The sequence below is a fragment of the Myripristis murdjan genome, chromosome 1 (genome assembly GCF_902150065.1).
Source record: "Myripristis murdjan chromosome 1, fMyrMur1.1, whole genome shotgun sequence".
Classification (NCBI taxonomy): domain Eukaryota; kingdom Metazoa; phylum Chordata; class Actinopteri; order Holocentriformes; family Holocentridae; genus Myripristis; species Myripristis murdjan.
In genome coordinates this window covers 35538228-35554853 of record NC_043980.1, presented here as the reverse complement: position 1 = coordinate 35554853, position 16626 = coordinate 35538228, and the positions used below count along the sequence as shown (strand labels likewise).

At 39.6% G+C, this 16626-nt stretch overlaps 2 protein-coding genes across 4 annotated transcripts in view; both read left to right on the top strand.

Moving 5' to 3' along the window:
* The window catches only part of LOC115366579 (ras and Rab interactor 2), a 41855-nt gene extending 39051 nt beyond the window's left edge, over positions 1 to 2804 (top strand). For 2 of the 3 annotated variants that reach the window (XM_030062107.1, XM_030062100.1), the window contains exons 13-14: positions 296 to 459; positions 1145 to 2804. In XM_030062107.1, coding sequence (XP_029917967.1) covers positions 296 to 459; positions 1145 to 1468 — 488 coding nt within the window. In that variant the 3' untranslated portion in view covers positions 1469 to 2804. Of the gene's footprint in view, positions 1 to 295; positions 499 to 1144 lie in introns of all 3 variants that reach the window. The other variant, XM_030062116.1, reaches the window with a different exon arrangement.
* Positions 2805 to 7180: 4376 nt separating this feature from the next.
* Positions 7181 to 16624, top strand: LOC115368392 (NACHT, LRR and PYD domains-containing protein 14-like). Its single transcript, XM_030064485.1, has 9 exons — positions 7181 to 7366; positions 9632 to 11292; positions 11461 to 11805; positions 12469 to 12636; positions 12750 to 12920; positions 13178 to 13396; positions 13492 to 13665; positions 15719 to 15892; positions 16213 to 16624. The coding sequence occupies exons 2-9, from the start codon at positions 9650 to 9652 to the stop codon at positions 16226 to 16228; spliced, it is 2910 nt and encodes a 969-aa protein (XP_029920345.1). The 5' UTR covers positions 7181 to 7366; positions 9632 to 9649; the 3' UTR covers positions 16229 to 16624.
* The last annotated feature ends 2 nt before the right edge of the window (positions 16625 to 16626 follow it).

Sequence of the window (16626 nt, the reverse complement as noted above, 5' to 3'; positions counted from 1 at the left end):
GAACCTTCTATTTATGTTTGATTATTTCTGTATTATTTTATTATTTTATTGTTATAATAATTAATGTATTTTGATTCACTAATCTGTCATTATTATTATTATTATTATTATTTATAGTTTACCTGCTGTTTCATGTCAGAATGTCTGCTGTGATGTTCATACATGTTGATACCTCTCCATATCAAAAGTCTTGTGTACTGACAGTCATAATGTAAGATTCCCAGTGTGTGTCTAATGTGTTTCTATCATACTCTCCACTGTCCCTGCACCATCTGTCTCCCCTCCTCTTGTGCAGGGGGCTACTACCTGACCAGTGCCTACGGAGCCATGGCCCTTATCAAGAACTTCCAGGAGGAGCAAGCAGCCAGGGTGCTTAGCTCCGAGGCTAAGAACACTCTACACCAGTGGCACCGCCGGCGCACTGCCCAGCGCACAGCGCCATCTGTGGACGACTTTCAGGTATCACGCCTGACCTGAATCCACCATGACCTCAAGGCAGTGAGTCTAATTCATCCCAGTTCCAAATAAATCCAAATTTCACTTCAGGGCATTGGACAACTGCATGAATGAGTGCTGGTTTTTTTGGCTCAATCCTCTGGATACTTTGCTTAACATCCGTTTTTGGCCCATTTTGTGGTTCTGGTATGAAATACAATTCCTGCCAGAGAACAAAAGGTATGCCTATAACAGTTAGTGTTAGATATATTTAATTTGAGGCATATTGTATGTATTAACAACACTGTCTTCTTGCTGTCATGACCTCATCGTTGTCTTTTTGCTTGTATGTCTCTAATAACATCAAGTGTATGTGGATTCACATCTGCAATCTAGTCGTGCTGCTAGAGAGCACCCCCTTGTGGAGAGTGAGACATTTACATAGACTGCATCTTCTGTCTTTCTATGGCTGTAACTGCATGTGTTTTGGTCTGCCCACAATTTAACTTACTTACATGACTTAATCATTAATGTTTCTGCCATGTTCTTGTAAATGTTCTTGTTGTTCTTGTAGCATTTTCTGTGGAGATTGTTGTCTGCTCTAGCATGTCTGTTGTTGATTGTGCCATACGTGTCTGTGTCACTACATTGAATTGACTGGTTTGCAGAATCTCAATGCAATTGTCTTTTTTCCCATTTTTCCCAATAGAATTATCTACGTGTAGCCCTGCAGGAAGTGGACACAGGTTGCACAGCCAAAACCCTGCTCGTTCACCCTTACTCCACCACAGAGGAGGTCTGCTCAGTCTGTGCTTTCAAATTCAAAGTCCCTGACCCTGAGAATTATGCACTATTTCTGTTTACTGAGGACACTAGTCAGCAGCTCGCCCCAGACACGCATCCTCAACGAATCAAAGCTGAGCTTCACAGCCGGCCGCATGCACAGACCTTTCACTTTGTGTACAGGAGGGTGCCTAACCTTAACCTCTGCATCCCTGCCATGCTGCATAATGGAAACTGTCCTTCAAGCTAAATAGTGTGAGAGAAAGAAGATGTAACAGCATTGTACTGTATTTGATGCTAAACAATAGTTATGTCTCATAATATACATTTTTCACCAATTTGTGCTTAAAGATGTATGTTTTTTTAGCAAGATTTGAAAAGGCTTTGATAGAAATTCAAAGCATCCAAGGCAAGGAAAACCAAGATATACTGTGTAGCTGCATATTGATACAGATTTAGAATTTGCTTTTGATTAATTTGGATCCCATGCAATTAGAAAGGAGATTTTTTTTTTTAGTGGTAGAAAGTACTTGGGAAAGTGCTAGTGTTTTATACAAACACCTCAAGAATGCAGAAGTGTGAAAATGTAGTTCAGACCTGGGTCAAATACTGGTAAATTATGGTCACACTTTGTACAAATTTGTTCTAAATTTACTTCCAGGTGTTTGGTGTCTACTGCACCAGAACATTTCATGTAGTATCACCTATGTTGTCAAGTACGTTATGAAGCGTTCAGCCCATTCAGCCATTAATAGAAGCCTCTGTGAGCAAATGTTATTTGGCCCAGGTCTGGTTGGTCTGAGTGGTCAGTGGAAATTGTCAGATCATGTATAGATTCTTATGCGCAGGATTTTTAGAATGTGAAGTGGGTTATATGGAGGGGGAAGGTTCTTCAGCATGTTGGACATTTGTATCATCCTCACAGGCGAGGTCAAATTTTGCATTGTATGTAACTAACTGTTGCCTTAACTGCTGTTATCTAAGTGCCTTGAAAAGGACGTGAACATACTGTACTATACCTGTAGGCTCTCAGTTATCAGCCTCTCATGTGCAAAGTCAGCTCCCTTAATTTCATCAAAATGCCCCTGATGAAAAATGTCATACTAAAACATTAATTTAATAATGATCAATAGGAATGATTGTAATAGATAGGATTGTTTTGTATTGCTCTTATTTTTTCCTGCAATTGCTGGTCAATTGCAGACTGTATTTTTGTGTAGAAATATTTATATCTTCAAATATTTTTTTTCATCCCCAGAAATGTCAAAAACAACTATTTGTACTCTGAATTAATATTTGTGATACTGGACTTGGACCGTGCCAGTCATTTCAAAGAGTTGTTTCAAAACACTGTTTCTATGAGCAGCTTAAGGCTGACAGTGAAAAGATATTAAATTGTGTAAAAAAAAAATAACCTGTCTAAAGAAGGCCACTGGCTGACTCTTGACAAAATATATTGTCTTTTGGAACTTGTAAAAATGTTGTGAAGCAATCACTAAAAATATGAGAAAAGACACATACCGCCCAATCTTTCTTTTTCTTTGTGTACTCGTGTTTCAGCTGTGCAGCTCATCTTTTGACACTTATTCTGTATTGTTGTGTAGATTTTAGTAATGAGGAGGCCTTTGTTGTGGTTGTACCGGAGTAAGACACACGAAAAACACACTACAAGTAACAAAAATGTATGTAAACTTAAGCCTACATATTTGCCGGGATGTAGGCTGCAAAATCCTTCCAGTTTGGGTGAGTACACTGAAGACTGATGATCCTAGTGCTGCTGTAGTGGATTTTCTTTGTCTCTTCAGATACAGATACAGATATGAAATTCAAAGTGTCTAGATTGAAATCAGGACAACAACCTTTTGTCCTGCCAAATGTGAATTGTAACATTTTTCCCTGCATACTGAGCAGCCTTCTGCCACACTATTCTCCAAAGGGATGGAATGTTCCTGATTGGTCACTAAGCAGATGCGGAGCTCTTCGATTGGTCTGATTATGCTTATCAGACCAATCATTACAGCTACAGCTGGGTAAAACACCCAGCAGCCTGAAGTGCGTTCCCTGCATTCCTGTGTAAGGGTGCTTCTGGTACAGGAGTGCTCTGCGACTCACTCTGGCAATAACAATCCAAATAATATTCTGCATACTTTCTGACGTGCAGGGAAAGACAACGTCCCACTGTGTGCTCTTGTGCATGAATGTATTTACTTTCTGATCATAAGTAATATCTTTGATTCAATTAATTATGTATGGCATATGTATTGATTATGTAAATACCTTTCCTGTAGTGCCACGCTTTGGCCGAAATATCAAATCTGATATCTAAAATCTACTCGAGGGATAGTCATAATATTTAGAAAGCACATACATACCTGTATTCTCTGACAGAAACTCTAATGCTTGGAATTCGATTATTTCTGATTAATCTCCTGATTTTCAGTCAGGTGGGATTTTATATTCCTTCATGTCATCAACCCGTGATGTTGCACATTGCTTGCTTTGGCTTCTGTCAAACCAAAGCAGTGCCAATAATTATCAGCCCCTCTGCTGCCACACTACCACATACTGCCACATGTGATACTCTGATGTTTGCACCCAGGCACCACTGAACCGCAGGAGGTAAAAAAGGAAATTTATGGACATTAGAATACAATAAAACTAGGAATCTTAGTTCCAGGGCTATTAATAAAAGGTACAATATAGTTCAGAACAACAGCATAAAGGAAGAGATAAGTGCAGGGAGTCATCCATAACAATAAACACCATCATAATGAAAGGACAAAAATAGAAATATACATATCATACTTATAAGGAAGGGTACAATGTACAACAGGGAGGTGAAAGGGTGATTTATAAAGAAACTCATTCTATTATTTTTGACATTTTTTCCTTTTTCCATTGTTCCACAGCCCAATATTTATTAATTTATTTATTCAGTTATTTATTTTTGAGATTTCTTTTTGTTATTTCACAGACTGGATATTAAACACGCACATTACGTTGATGATGTACGTCGACCACATGCATCACTGTTTCAGCTTCTGCATTTTACTCATATTCTTATACCATTTTATGTTATTATGTTACTTCATGTTTATGACAATATTTTTTATATTTTGTCTTTCTGTGGAAAGCACATTGAGCTTACTTCTAATGAAATGTGCTATATAGCGTAGCCTAAATAAAACTGCTACTGCCATCATATTATGCAGATATTTTATACATCTTGGTGAAAATGGGATCTTTGCAGCTTTTGGGTTCTGTTTCTTACACAGAGGAGGATAACGGTGTGTGATTATTTGGTGTGGTGGGTATTTCAAGATGTTCGCCTGGGTTCACAGCACAACTTCCATCACATCCATCTTTTTGGACCAGTTACCGGGCCGGGTCTAGCCAGGCATGTATTAGGGGGCAGCCACAAATGTTGAGGGGGCATTGTGCTCCAGCACCTTTTACCATGTCTAACTGAATATATTTTGGGGGATTTAGTTTGAGGGGGCACAACATTTATTTGAGGGGGCCAGGCCCCCTCTTGCCCCTGCGTAGACCCGGCCCTGACCAGTTACCGCCTCTGATCAAGTATCACCCACAACCTCACCGTGAGCTCCAGCAAATTCTCTATTACCAACACACACACACACTTGCAACAGGCTGCCTGATTATGGCAAAAGCCAGACATTACATATGCATCACTTTCTTTGTGCTCAAATTGAAACACACATCAAACAAGCTGGAGACTCAGTGTGGGCTAATCCTTCACAAGTGTATGTTTTGTTGTCAAGTGCCACTTCAGATGCATTTGTTGCTCAGAATTTAACACAGCATTGAATTGCACCAACTGATGTTGATGGAAGTGAGCTATGTTGTTATGTAAGTTATCAAAGAAAAAAAAAATTAAAAAAAAGACAATCAAAATCTAACATTCTGATAATGTAAAACACAGATAAAACAAAGGTTTTAGTTTTTGTAATAATTTCAATCTTTTTTTTTTTCAAATTTCCCAGTGCTGATAACAAATTTTCAGTCACCTGATGTACCACGACGGAGCACTCCACGTACCACCAGTGGTACACATACCATAGTTTGAGACCCACCAGACTAGATAATAACCCTACTCATGCAAATCTAGGTTGCATGAACCTTCAAATTTACTAACATTTTTAACGAACCGGGGTTTATCAATTTGGCCCTAGCAATTTACACCTCCAGAAATTTATTTGAATAAAAATTGTTTATGTGTCAGGTACTTTATATATCTTGTTGATGACATAAACAGCCCTTTAAATAAAGCCTAAGCCTCTTATAGATCACAGTTCTTTTGGGAACCAGGGCTGCGTTCCAAATCACATACTTCTACTTTTTACTTTTAGTATGTACTGCAGCTGCCCTTACAAAGTATGTAGTGTAGTATGCAGAATGCATTCGTATGTATACTATTGGGACACACTACATGCGTTACTTGCCCCCAGAAGTTGTGTTGTCGAGAGCGCTTACGTCACAGCTTTACAACCGAATTATGACTTCAATTAGAGCACAACTGTGGTTGTGCTCTAATTGAAAACATCCCAGTTAAGGATTCTGTAAAATATTTGGGCATATATATAACCAAAAATCATATAGCCAGACAACATCTTAACTTCTCAAACAAAATTTAAAAAACAACATCCATTTTTAATATGTGGCTTCAAAGGGACCTGTCCATTCTGGGTAGAGTTCTCCTGTCTAAAGCATAAGGTTTATCTCACTTTGTATATCCCTCTTTATCTTTATTTGTAAATGATTTAACTGCCAAACATGTTAACAAAATCTTTTTAGACTTTATTTGGAGGAATAGATCACATAAACTCAAAAAATCAGTAGGCTACTTTCCAATAATAAAGCAGAAGGAGGTCTTGAAGTCTTGGATTTCAGTGACATCATCAATACTTTTAAGATCAACTGGTTAAGAAGATGTCTTAAAAACCCTGACTCAATTTGGTACTTTATCTCAAACCATATTTTTGACAAGATTGGAGGTCTTGCTTTTCTGTTAAAGTGCAACTTTCTACCAAACAAATTACCAATCAAACTATCAAAATTTCATCAACAAGCCCTTTTGGCATGGAAGCTGGCTTTTGTCCACAATTTCTCACCCCATAAAACCTTCCTTTGGAATAACCACAACATAATAAAAGTTGCCAATGTGAGATGTTCGTTTAACTTGAAAGACATCATCTGTTATTATGTTGACACAAAATGCAATGCACTTGAATATGTAATGAATTTTGTTATCCTACATGCAAAGTTCTTTATTCGCAAGCAAAAATTTCCCAAAGCTCCCCCTAAAATTGCACCTTTCCTCTTGGAATTGAAATACATAGTTAAAACTATCCGTCGAATTGATAACAATAAAAGCAATAAGCTCATAAAACACTATGAAACTGTTTTCCCTGATACTTCTGACTGAAATTGTATGCTTAATTTTTCTTGGTTTTAATCTTATTCCTTTTGTTTTGTCTTGTATTTCTTCTGCCTTATTAACCTGTATATTATTCCTATTGAATATTGAATCTATATGTAATTCCAATGCAATGTCATTTGTACTTTGTATTATTTATATTTTTTTACCCGATATGTGCTGTCTAGTTGCTACTGTATACCTGCTTGTTGTTAATTTGTCTATACTGGGGGAAAAAAAAAAAAAAAAAAAAAAACAGCTGTGGTTGTGTTTGGTTATGTGCATTTCCTGTATGTCCGTTTGTCCCCATTCAAGTTAGCGAATATGAAGCAAAACTGATAATGTTAATCATGTATTTAGATGTGTTTAACATTAAATGGGGTCAAATTAACTGCAAAGACAGGGTTTAGGGTTAAGAATTATGGGTTAATGCTAGGGGCAGACAGCAGTGAGTTGTGTCGGGGCAGCCTGCGCACTCTGACTGGCTACTGCGCTCTGATACAAGAGGGCCGTCCTCCCGACACACCCTCGAAAGTGAAACCTATGTTTCTTGTTATGACAGACTGGGGTGTTGTTATGTTGTTGTGCCCCGCACCGCCCCCGTTTCTCCGTCACTTTAAATTGGCCTGAACTCGCTTAAAACACACGCAGGAGTGTGTGTTTTGCTTCGTGTGGACCGGAGTCACCGCGGCACGGGCTCCGCACTCGGAGGTAAGCCTGGGTTAACTCACTGTACGTCCTGTTGTTAGCCAGCACCAGCGGGAAAAAAAACACAAAAACAACCACGAACAAACAAACTATAAGTATGAGTCTATGAGTCTACTCGTTTAGTGTATGAAACGTTGTTCATATTGGGGTTTGGCGGCTGCTTTAGTCGACTAGCTTGTGGAGAAGATATCACTTCCGTCTCCTCGGCGTTGAAAAGCGTCAGGTCCCGCTGCGGGCAACACACCGCGCACACCGGCCACGGAGGAAATACTTTGATAATATTACCGGGACCAAATTCATTGTCCACATCCTTTCCCTAATATAAAACATAACCAGCATATTTCTAAATCTGAATTTAAGGTAAGGTAAAGTAACTTTATTCGTACCCAAGGGTAGATTTGGTTGCAGTTAAAAGAGTTGGCTGCTTACACACACACACACACACACACACACACAGACAACATTTACAACACTGACAGAGACAGTGACAAAAGTGCTCCAGACATGGGACATGGATAAAAAGTATACAAAGGATAAAACTTATAGACGGTGAAAAAGTATACAAAAAGGTACAAGTATCAAAAGACAAAAGATACAATGCAGAATAAAAGCCATTGTATCTGAACTTAACAAATAAGCTAGTATGACCGCTCAGTAAGTGGGGGAAAAAAGTGAGAAAAAAAAAAAAAAACCTCCTTCGCCCACCTTCAAACACAAAAAAAACAGGAAATATTACTGCACTGCTTACGTTGATTACTTGCTGGGTCTAAGACAACAGGGCTTCCTACCTTTAAAAGAGCAAGCTACCCTCACAGCGAATTAATGGTAAGCTTCTTAAGGAATTAATTAATTGTTAATAATTAAGAGTTTTTCCCATGTTTTATCGCCATAACCTCGAGCATGTAATAGATTTTGATGACCTCCTACCTAAATTATATTTTCATCATTTATGTTGTGTTACATCTTGTCCCAAACAATCTGGGTTCCAGCTCTGGAGAGTGTGGTTAGGGTTCAGGTTAATGCTCCTGTTACTGTCAAAATTAATTATAACAGAAGCCTCTTATACATCATAGTTCTTGTGGGAACTAGGTTTTTTCCTCCCAGTTGTCACATGAACCATCAGTGGTTCTCTACACTAGTAGTGTGGTTGTGTTTGGTTAGGGCCCTAAAGCAGAGGCAAGTTTTTTGAAGATTATAAATGGCATCTTGTAGTTTCCCAGTGTCATCTAAAACAATGAAAATTAATGTGTGTAAAATGTCGATATTTTTTATGTTTTATACAGCTAAAAAAAAAGCCGGGGTCAAATAGAGCCAGATGAAACACTGATGTGTACTAGATGTTTCCAGGACATTGAAAACATATCATCATGGTAATTTTATGTTTACCCACTTGTACCCAGAGTCAAAGATAATAGGTGGGGTTAAAAAATACCGGTCATACATAATTTCTAAAATAATTAGCCGATGCTATAAAGCCTAAATGTAAGTTTGACCAACCACATTTTATATTCAGTATTTCCAACGGTGTCTAATGTGCGTGTTTGTGGTTTAAATCTGCTGCCGTAGTTGCTGAGTGAGGGTTAGGGTTAGGGTTAGGGGTATAAGGCAAGGCTCTGTGACTCAAGCTGCAGTGTCTGTGTCTATGAACCAGCCAAGGTTTCCTGTATCTGGCTACTTTTACAGGAAATCTAAAACTTGCACCTGCCTCTGCCTCTCTCTGAGTTTGACATCATTGTTGAAGTTGTTTTGTAAGTAAGTGTTGTGGAAGACCTGAATATGTACTGGCCAATCTAAAGTATGTTCTTGTGCAATATATTTATGGTGCATTGTCCTTGACAAATTAACTTAACTTTAAAATTAAGTAAATTAAGTGAAGATCAGGCAAAGGCTATGTATTTATTCTGAATCTCTCATGGGAAATTACTAATCTTCACCATGGGAAGTTATTAATGTTTATTCTTTAAAATTTCTATTTTCTATAGACATCAGCAGTTTCTGAATGGATGCATTATCAGTGCATTGGTTACCTCATATCCATAGACACATAGTCATGTTCCAAAGCAGGGTGCTACTGCTCGCTCAGCTCTTATTTCATTTCTCCCCATCAACTGAATATGAGATGTAGGTGATGTAGGAAATATCTGTACCATAAATGCTGGGGCCCATAAAATTCTTACTCAAGGCAACTATCCTGTTTGCACAGCTAAATATTTTATTGTATTAAAATTTGGTGTTTATTATCCATGTTATGTCTTCTGTTTTTTTCAGGGACTCCATACCTCTGTGATGGATCTCGAAAATCTGCTCAAAACCACACTGAAGAGAACATACCCGAATCAGAATGGGGCACATTCTGAAGACTCATTATTTCCTGCAAGAGTTTGCATTGAGGAGTCTAGCAGAGACATCTATGGTAGTGGAATTTCTGATATGAACCAACATGAGTTTAGGTATATCGATAAATCCCACCTTCACTTGTGGAGAGCCTATGAAATTTTCACGGTCTCAGATATTTTATCCTGTGACTGCAAACACAAAGTCAGCAAAAGAACAGTTCTCACCTCAGGAGTGTCTGGAATTGGAAAAACCACAGCCGTGCAGAGGTTTGCCCTTGAGTGGGCAGAGGGACGAGGGCACCATCACATCCGCCTCCTGTTTCCCCTCACGTTCTGGGAGTTGAATTTGCTGAAAGGACCACTGAGCCTGATTGAACTTATCCATACATTTTACCCACAGTTGGAGAACCTCAGCATTTCTGACCTGAAAGGACCCAATGTGTGGTTTGTTCTTGATGGACTGGATGAGTGTCGCCTCCCCTTAAACTTCAAGTGTCAGCCAGTGAGCAGTGTTTCAGAACAAGCCACACTGGATTGCCTGTTGACTTCACTGATCAGAGGGAAGCTACTTCCTAGTGCCCATTTATGGATAACTACACGTCCCGCAGCAGCAGAACTCATCCCTGTGGGTCATTTGCTTAAAGCGACTGAGCTACAAGGGTTCAGTGAAGAACAAAAGGAGCAGCACTTTAGAAGATTGATTCCTAATGAAGAGTTGGCCATTAAAGTGATCAACCATGTGAAGACATCAAGGAGTCTGGAATCCCTTTGTCAAATACCTCAGATCTGCTCCATCATGGCATGTGTTTTGAAGAATCATGTGCCACAAGCAGATGGGGAATTCAAGATTAATCCCATAAATCTGACCCAGATTTACACAAAGCTGATAAACACACAAGTAACAAACCCAGACAAAATAATGATTGCCAAGTTGGAAAAACTAGCATTGCGTCAGCTGGGAAGAGACAATCTAATGTATGAACATGACCTTGAGGTGGATGACATTAGTCTCAGAGAAGCGGCAGAGTACTCCAAACATTACCCACTTGTGCTGAGGGAGGAGAGAGGGCTACATGACACCGCTGTCTATCGCTTTGGTCACTCTAGCATTCAAGAGTACTTCGCTGCATCGTCTGCCGTGAACAGCATTGAACCAAATGATCAGACTGCTTTATTCCTGTCCTGTCAAGTCCTGTTGAGTGAGGTGCTGCACAGTGGAGGGGGAAACACTGATGTGTTTCTTCGCTTCATCTTTGGCCTCATGAGGGAACGTGGCAGGATGGAGCCCACTAATACTCTTGTTGATTACATCAAGAACAGGATCCTGGAGTACATTTTGTCTGATAGTGCTGTGAGCCTGCTCCACTGTCTGCGAGAGTTTGACAGACATGCTTTCCTGAGCGATGTCGAGTTCCTTCGGGAGACACACGTGCCCCCATACTCCGCCTTCTCACCAACACACTGGGCTTTCTTGGCACAAAGGATACAGTATTTTGAAGGGGTGCAAGATATTTTTGAGATGCCTCTTTCCAACAGATGTGATGAGAGTATCCCAAGGAAACTATCAGCTATTGTGAAATCCAGGAAAGCTATGTAAGTTTATACTCACTGGGGCGTGTGTTCAGCTGCCATTATTTAAGCATGTCCAGGGCCAAGCCAATGATTCAGATGTTAGTGAACGTGCTGTGTCAATACAGTTGTTTGTTTCTAACCCCACACATTATGATGCCAGACTTGTCATTTATTTCCATTTTGTTACAGGCTGCGTTTCTCAAACCTGACTGAGAACTGTTGCTCAGCCTTGGCAGCAGCCGTGAGCACAAGAGACTCGTACTTGAGAGAGCTCGACCTGGGTTACAACAGCATCAGAGACGATGGAGTGAAGGAGCTCATGAGGGGTCTGACAGATCAAGACTGCAAACTGAAAACACTCAGGTTGCAAGGCTGCGGAGTGACCGCACAAGCCTGTGTATATCTGGCTACAGTCTTGAGTCAGTCCCCGAAACTGAGACAACTGGATCTCAGTGGCAATGAAATAGGAGATGATGGACTGCTGAATCTCGCAAGGGGTGTTAGCTCTCCAGGCTGCCGTTTACACACACTGAAGTAAGTAGTTTGTGATATAAGCAAACCATTTAACTGAGTATGTGGATGCAATTGCATAATGAAGATCAGAATGCATCACATGTGTTGTCTGTGCTGACTATTGGTGCTTTCATAAAATATTTACACAATGAGATTTGTGATAAACAATAGTAATGTGGATATGATGACCAAGCAGGTTGTGGTAAACAGTAGAGTAGCAAGAACAGATTGAGTTCAGAAAATGTCATTCCTTTACTGTAATGCAGCTTTTAAAACAGGGAATAGACTTATCTCAATATCCTGATATTTAAATCCCCAGATGATACCTAGTCTTATATCATTATGTCAATACAATATTAATACATTGCCCAGCTCTAGGTGAGACCAAAAAAAAAAAAAAAAAATCAGGAAAAATGTCAAAGCAAAGTAATATGTGGATGACAAAGAATTTTGATGTACTATAGTCAAAAGTTTAACAGCTGAAAGTTGCCTGAAATGTTAAAAAAAAAAACAAAAACAAAATCAGTAGGAAGATGAGTTGGCAAGAACATGAATATGAGATGCTTCATGTGACAAAGCATGCTCTGTAATCCATAGTAGCCGTTCTCAGCCATTCTCACAAGCCGTCATCATTTGTAATCTTTTTCCCTCCTATTTTGCATTTCTGTTATGTTGATATGATAGGCTGTCACAGTGTGGCATTAAGGAGAGGGGCTGCTGTTCTCTGGCCTCAGCTCTGGAGAGCAATCCTGACCACCTTAAAGTCTTGGATCTGAGTATCAATGCAGTCAGAGACAAGGGAGCCAAGGAACTCTTCAAAAGAGTCGATATAGCACAGTTTACAAAGCTTGAGTGAGTATTTTCCCAAATACTATAATCATATCCAGTTCTGATTGTTCAAAAAAAGTGGATGAGTGCCAGTTGTATAATGACATTCTGTATCATTTAATAATTTCTGTCTGCAGCATGTGCCACTGCAGCCTCACAGCATTAAGTTGTGAAGATATTTGCAAAGCTCTCCAGTCAGAAACCAGCACTTTGGTGGAGCTCAATCTGAGTCACAATTCACTGATGGACTCTGGATTCAAACAGATCTGCATCGGCATGTATGCATGGTGCAGGCTGGAGAAACTCAAGTAAGTACTCCTTTCTTCTCTTCTCACTCACTTACCAAGAGAAATATCGTTTCACCCTTCAAAATAGTTGACAAGGCCTGGAATGCAAGGACATGGCAGAGTGTATCAGCTTTTTAAATGGGAGAGGTACATTTGCATTCGGTAGATGATTTGTCAGAAAGTATTTTCTGCAGAATTCGAGTAAATATGGCAATATATTGATGCCTTGTGTACTCAAATAATTCAACTTAATGACATTTCCGCTTTCGTCTCCTCAGTGTTTCAAGATGTGGCATCACTGCTAGGAGCTGTGTTTATTTGGCAAAGGCCCTGTGGTTAGTCTCGCAGCTCTACAGTGAAGGTTTTGTCCAAAAAACAAATTTGCAAGCAATTGAGCTGAGAGATCTGGACCTCAGCATGAACTGCATCAGTGACGAAGCAGCCGCTCAAGTGGCTGACGGGCTGAGGAATCCCTATGGTCATCTCACAATTCTCAAGTGGGTGTTTTTCTGAAGCAGATTCAGAGGAATTGCATTGTATGTTGTTCTGCTACAAATGCAGTGTACTTAACATCATTTTTGTCCCACTCTAGCCTGAGCAATTGCGGCCTGACTGAGAGGTGCTGTCAAGGGCTTGCTTCAGGTTTTGCCTCTGAAGAAAGTGTCATCGCTGAGGTGGACCTGTCCGACAATGACCTTAAAGACAAAGGCATGAAGAGACTATGTGTCGGACTCCAGAACCCTCACTGTAAAATGAAGAAATTAGCGTAAGATCTTTTTTAAATACTTCTTAAGCTGCATTTAACAACATTTTTTTTACATAGTTTATTTTTACCTAATTTGTTCTTGTTCTGTCCTGCTTCATTCTTATGCAGCCAGAGGTGATCACAGCTGAGTTGTGAGCAATGTGTTGAGTGAGTTTCTGTGTAATCCTGTTTGCATCTGTTTTCTGACTGTAGGGTGTAAATCAGAATATTCAAAACAAGTCGGAGTCAGTATAGGGCACCTGAGGTCATTTAGGTTTCTATATTTGGAGAGCCATTTGTCAAACATGAAGACACCAAAGAGAGGTCAACATGATTTATAACTCCATTGTTTTTGATGCCGTTGTAACTAGGGATGCAGGATAATATTGGCATGTTATTGATATCAGCTGATGTAGGCTTTAAAATGAAGCATCAGCATCAGCCCAAACTGAAAAATTTCTTCCAATATGACAGACCGATAAGATTTGCTTTAAATATGGCTTAATGCTGGACGCTTGACTAAATGCTTGACTACCAGGCAGCAGTCAGGCTACTTATGTTCGTTCACTTGACTTTGATTGGTGGACAGTTGCGCATACTTTTACACAGCCCCTGTGGACAGAGATTGCATTTTATTTATTTGGTTTGCAACTTGCGAAACGGGTTAAAATTGCCCTGCTTGTGGCTGTTATGAGGGTTTTCTCAGGGAGAGCATCATCTAAGCCTGTTCAGTAGGATAAATCTTAGTTTGAAAGAAAATGTCACATTGTCATGGCAGTTATTTATAATTCCACTCTGACAGATAAGGAGAAGTGGAGACAAAGATCTTTTGTACAGTGTTATGCCAGCATAAGGCACATAGGGCATCATACCACAATGTGCAGTGTACAGAAGATCACAGCCTCAATAAAAAGGGTGATTGTTTACTCTGAGGCAGATAGATAAGAATTGTAGGCAAAGTTGAATAGGCTATTCTTCCATCTCTCCACTTCACTAAGGTTATTTTGCCACTTATCATGAACAAAGTTGCTACACTGACTGCACATTCCTCTTTTAAGAAGCCACACTTATGGATAAACATTACCTTCATTACACACAATATGGACTCATAGCTTATTATTTATTTCTTAAACACCATAGACTAAGATAGAACAGGAAATTAATCATAACTGCCACAGATACAAGATATTCAAACATCAGATATAAATATATATGTAGATGTAGCTTCCGCCACAGGACAGACTTGATGTCTGCTAGTAGGTGGAAAAACCGATGTCCATATATTGGTATCGGCTGTGGCAATTGGCCAAGAGTTGGAAAATAATGGCAAAAAATCCAATATTGTGCATCCCTAGTTGTAACCCAGCAACCCCTTTGCCTTAATCATGTATAGCTGTACATTCCATCTGTTTGTGGATAGAGACAGATGTTAAGGCACTATGTGCACATGACATTCTTTTTTTTTTTCTCTGATCCGTTTTTATTTTCTTTAACCTGTTGTGGATATCAATTTGAATAGATCTTCATCTTGAACTAATCCACATGCGCTAATTAATTACAACAAGAGACATCACATTTGTCCCATATAGTTTTCTTTGGGGAAAAAAATCACAAACTCACTGTTTGTCCACTGGCTTCACATGTTTCTAATTAAATTAATGCAGACCACTTGAGCGGTCTGTGATCTGTCCCAGTGGAGAGTTTTGGAGCAACTTCATGAAGTCTATGCTGACAGTTCAGGCTGAAGTTGCATGGATTGACAACAACATTTCAGTGTTCACCAGATCAGAAATGAAACTATTCTTTGAGGCTTTGTCTCTTTTCACGCTCCACTACCAACTGCTGTCTGTGTCAGATGGGGGCAGTCATGAAATAAATTCATCATCACACCTGGCAACACACCTGACAACACCTTCCTTAACTCTGGTCCTTGCAACTCTGTCAGCTTAGCATGGTAACATCCGGCCCATGTAGGAGAGCGGCACAGTGTGAACAAAAACTGCATGTGTGCTATTTAGGAGTACAATGTACTGTAACCTGGGAACATCTGAATCTCTTTTCTCACTCCCTCCAGACTGAGGAGCTGCAGCCTCAGTTCTGTGAGCGTCCAGTACCTGACCAATGCTCTGAAGTTAAACCCCCGTCATCTTGAAGAGGTGCATCTGATGGGCAACAGACTGGACAGCTCGGGAATCGGAGAGCTTATGCAACTAGTGAGGAACCAGAAATACATGTTGCACACAACTGAGTAAGTGCTAATTTCAGTGATTCCCAAAACTGCTCATGACTGTTGGCTTACCGGTTATTTCTATATTCTGTGTTCTGCTGCTTTGTCGTTACATTTTTTGCACTGAGCCACAATTAATTGGCTCAGGGCAAAGACTCAGATCATGAAAAGCGTATGTCATAGTGCTTTCAAACATTGCTGGGATCAATATGGCCTTGAGCACTGTCTTTGTACAGAAAAAGAAGACAAAACTGAAACAAAACAAAAAGCTTACATTCAGACTTAGGACAGGGAGCATTCATGTGCTGTTTTTTTTTTTTTTTTCCTTCCCTGTGTTTCAGTGTTACAGTGGAGTAAGATGGAGGGAGCAGACATGTTGACTGACTGCTGGCGTAGAAGACCAAACTAAAAAGACTGAACCCCCTGTCCGCCTTAGTTTTCTCCTTTCAGTATTTTGTACATTAGGCAGTTCTATGGAGACTGCAAGAAGACCATGCCAAAATAAAGGCACATAACTTTTCTTCATTCCTTTCTTTTGATGTTTTTGTTTATGATATTGTCGTCTTTATGATTAAAAAAGTATGCTCTATCTCAATGCAAACTTCTTAAAGTAATGTGAATAAACACAACTTGTGCCCTCAAAGCAGCATGAAATTATTATGCCAAAGTGTTTAAGATTAGGCATGCTATTATTTTGCTACTACCTGTAATATGTGAATGGCATTTTTTTTTTTTTAATTAAATTTTGCTTTTGC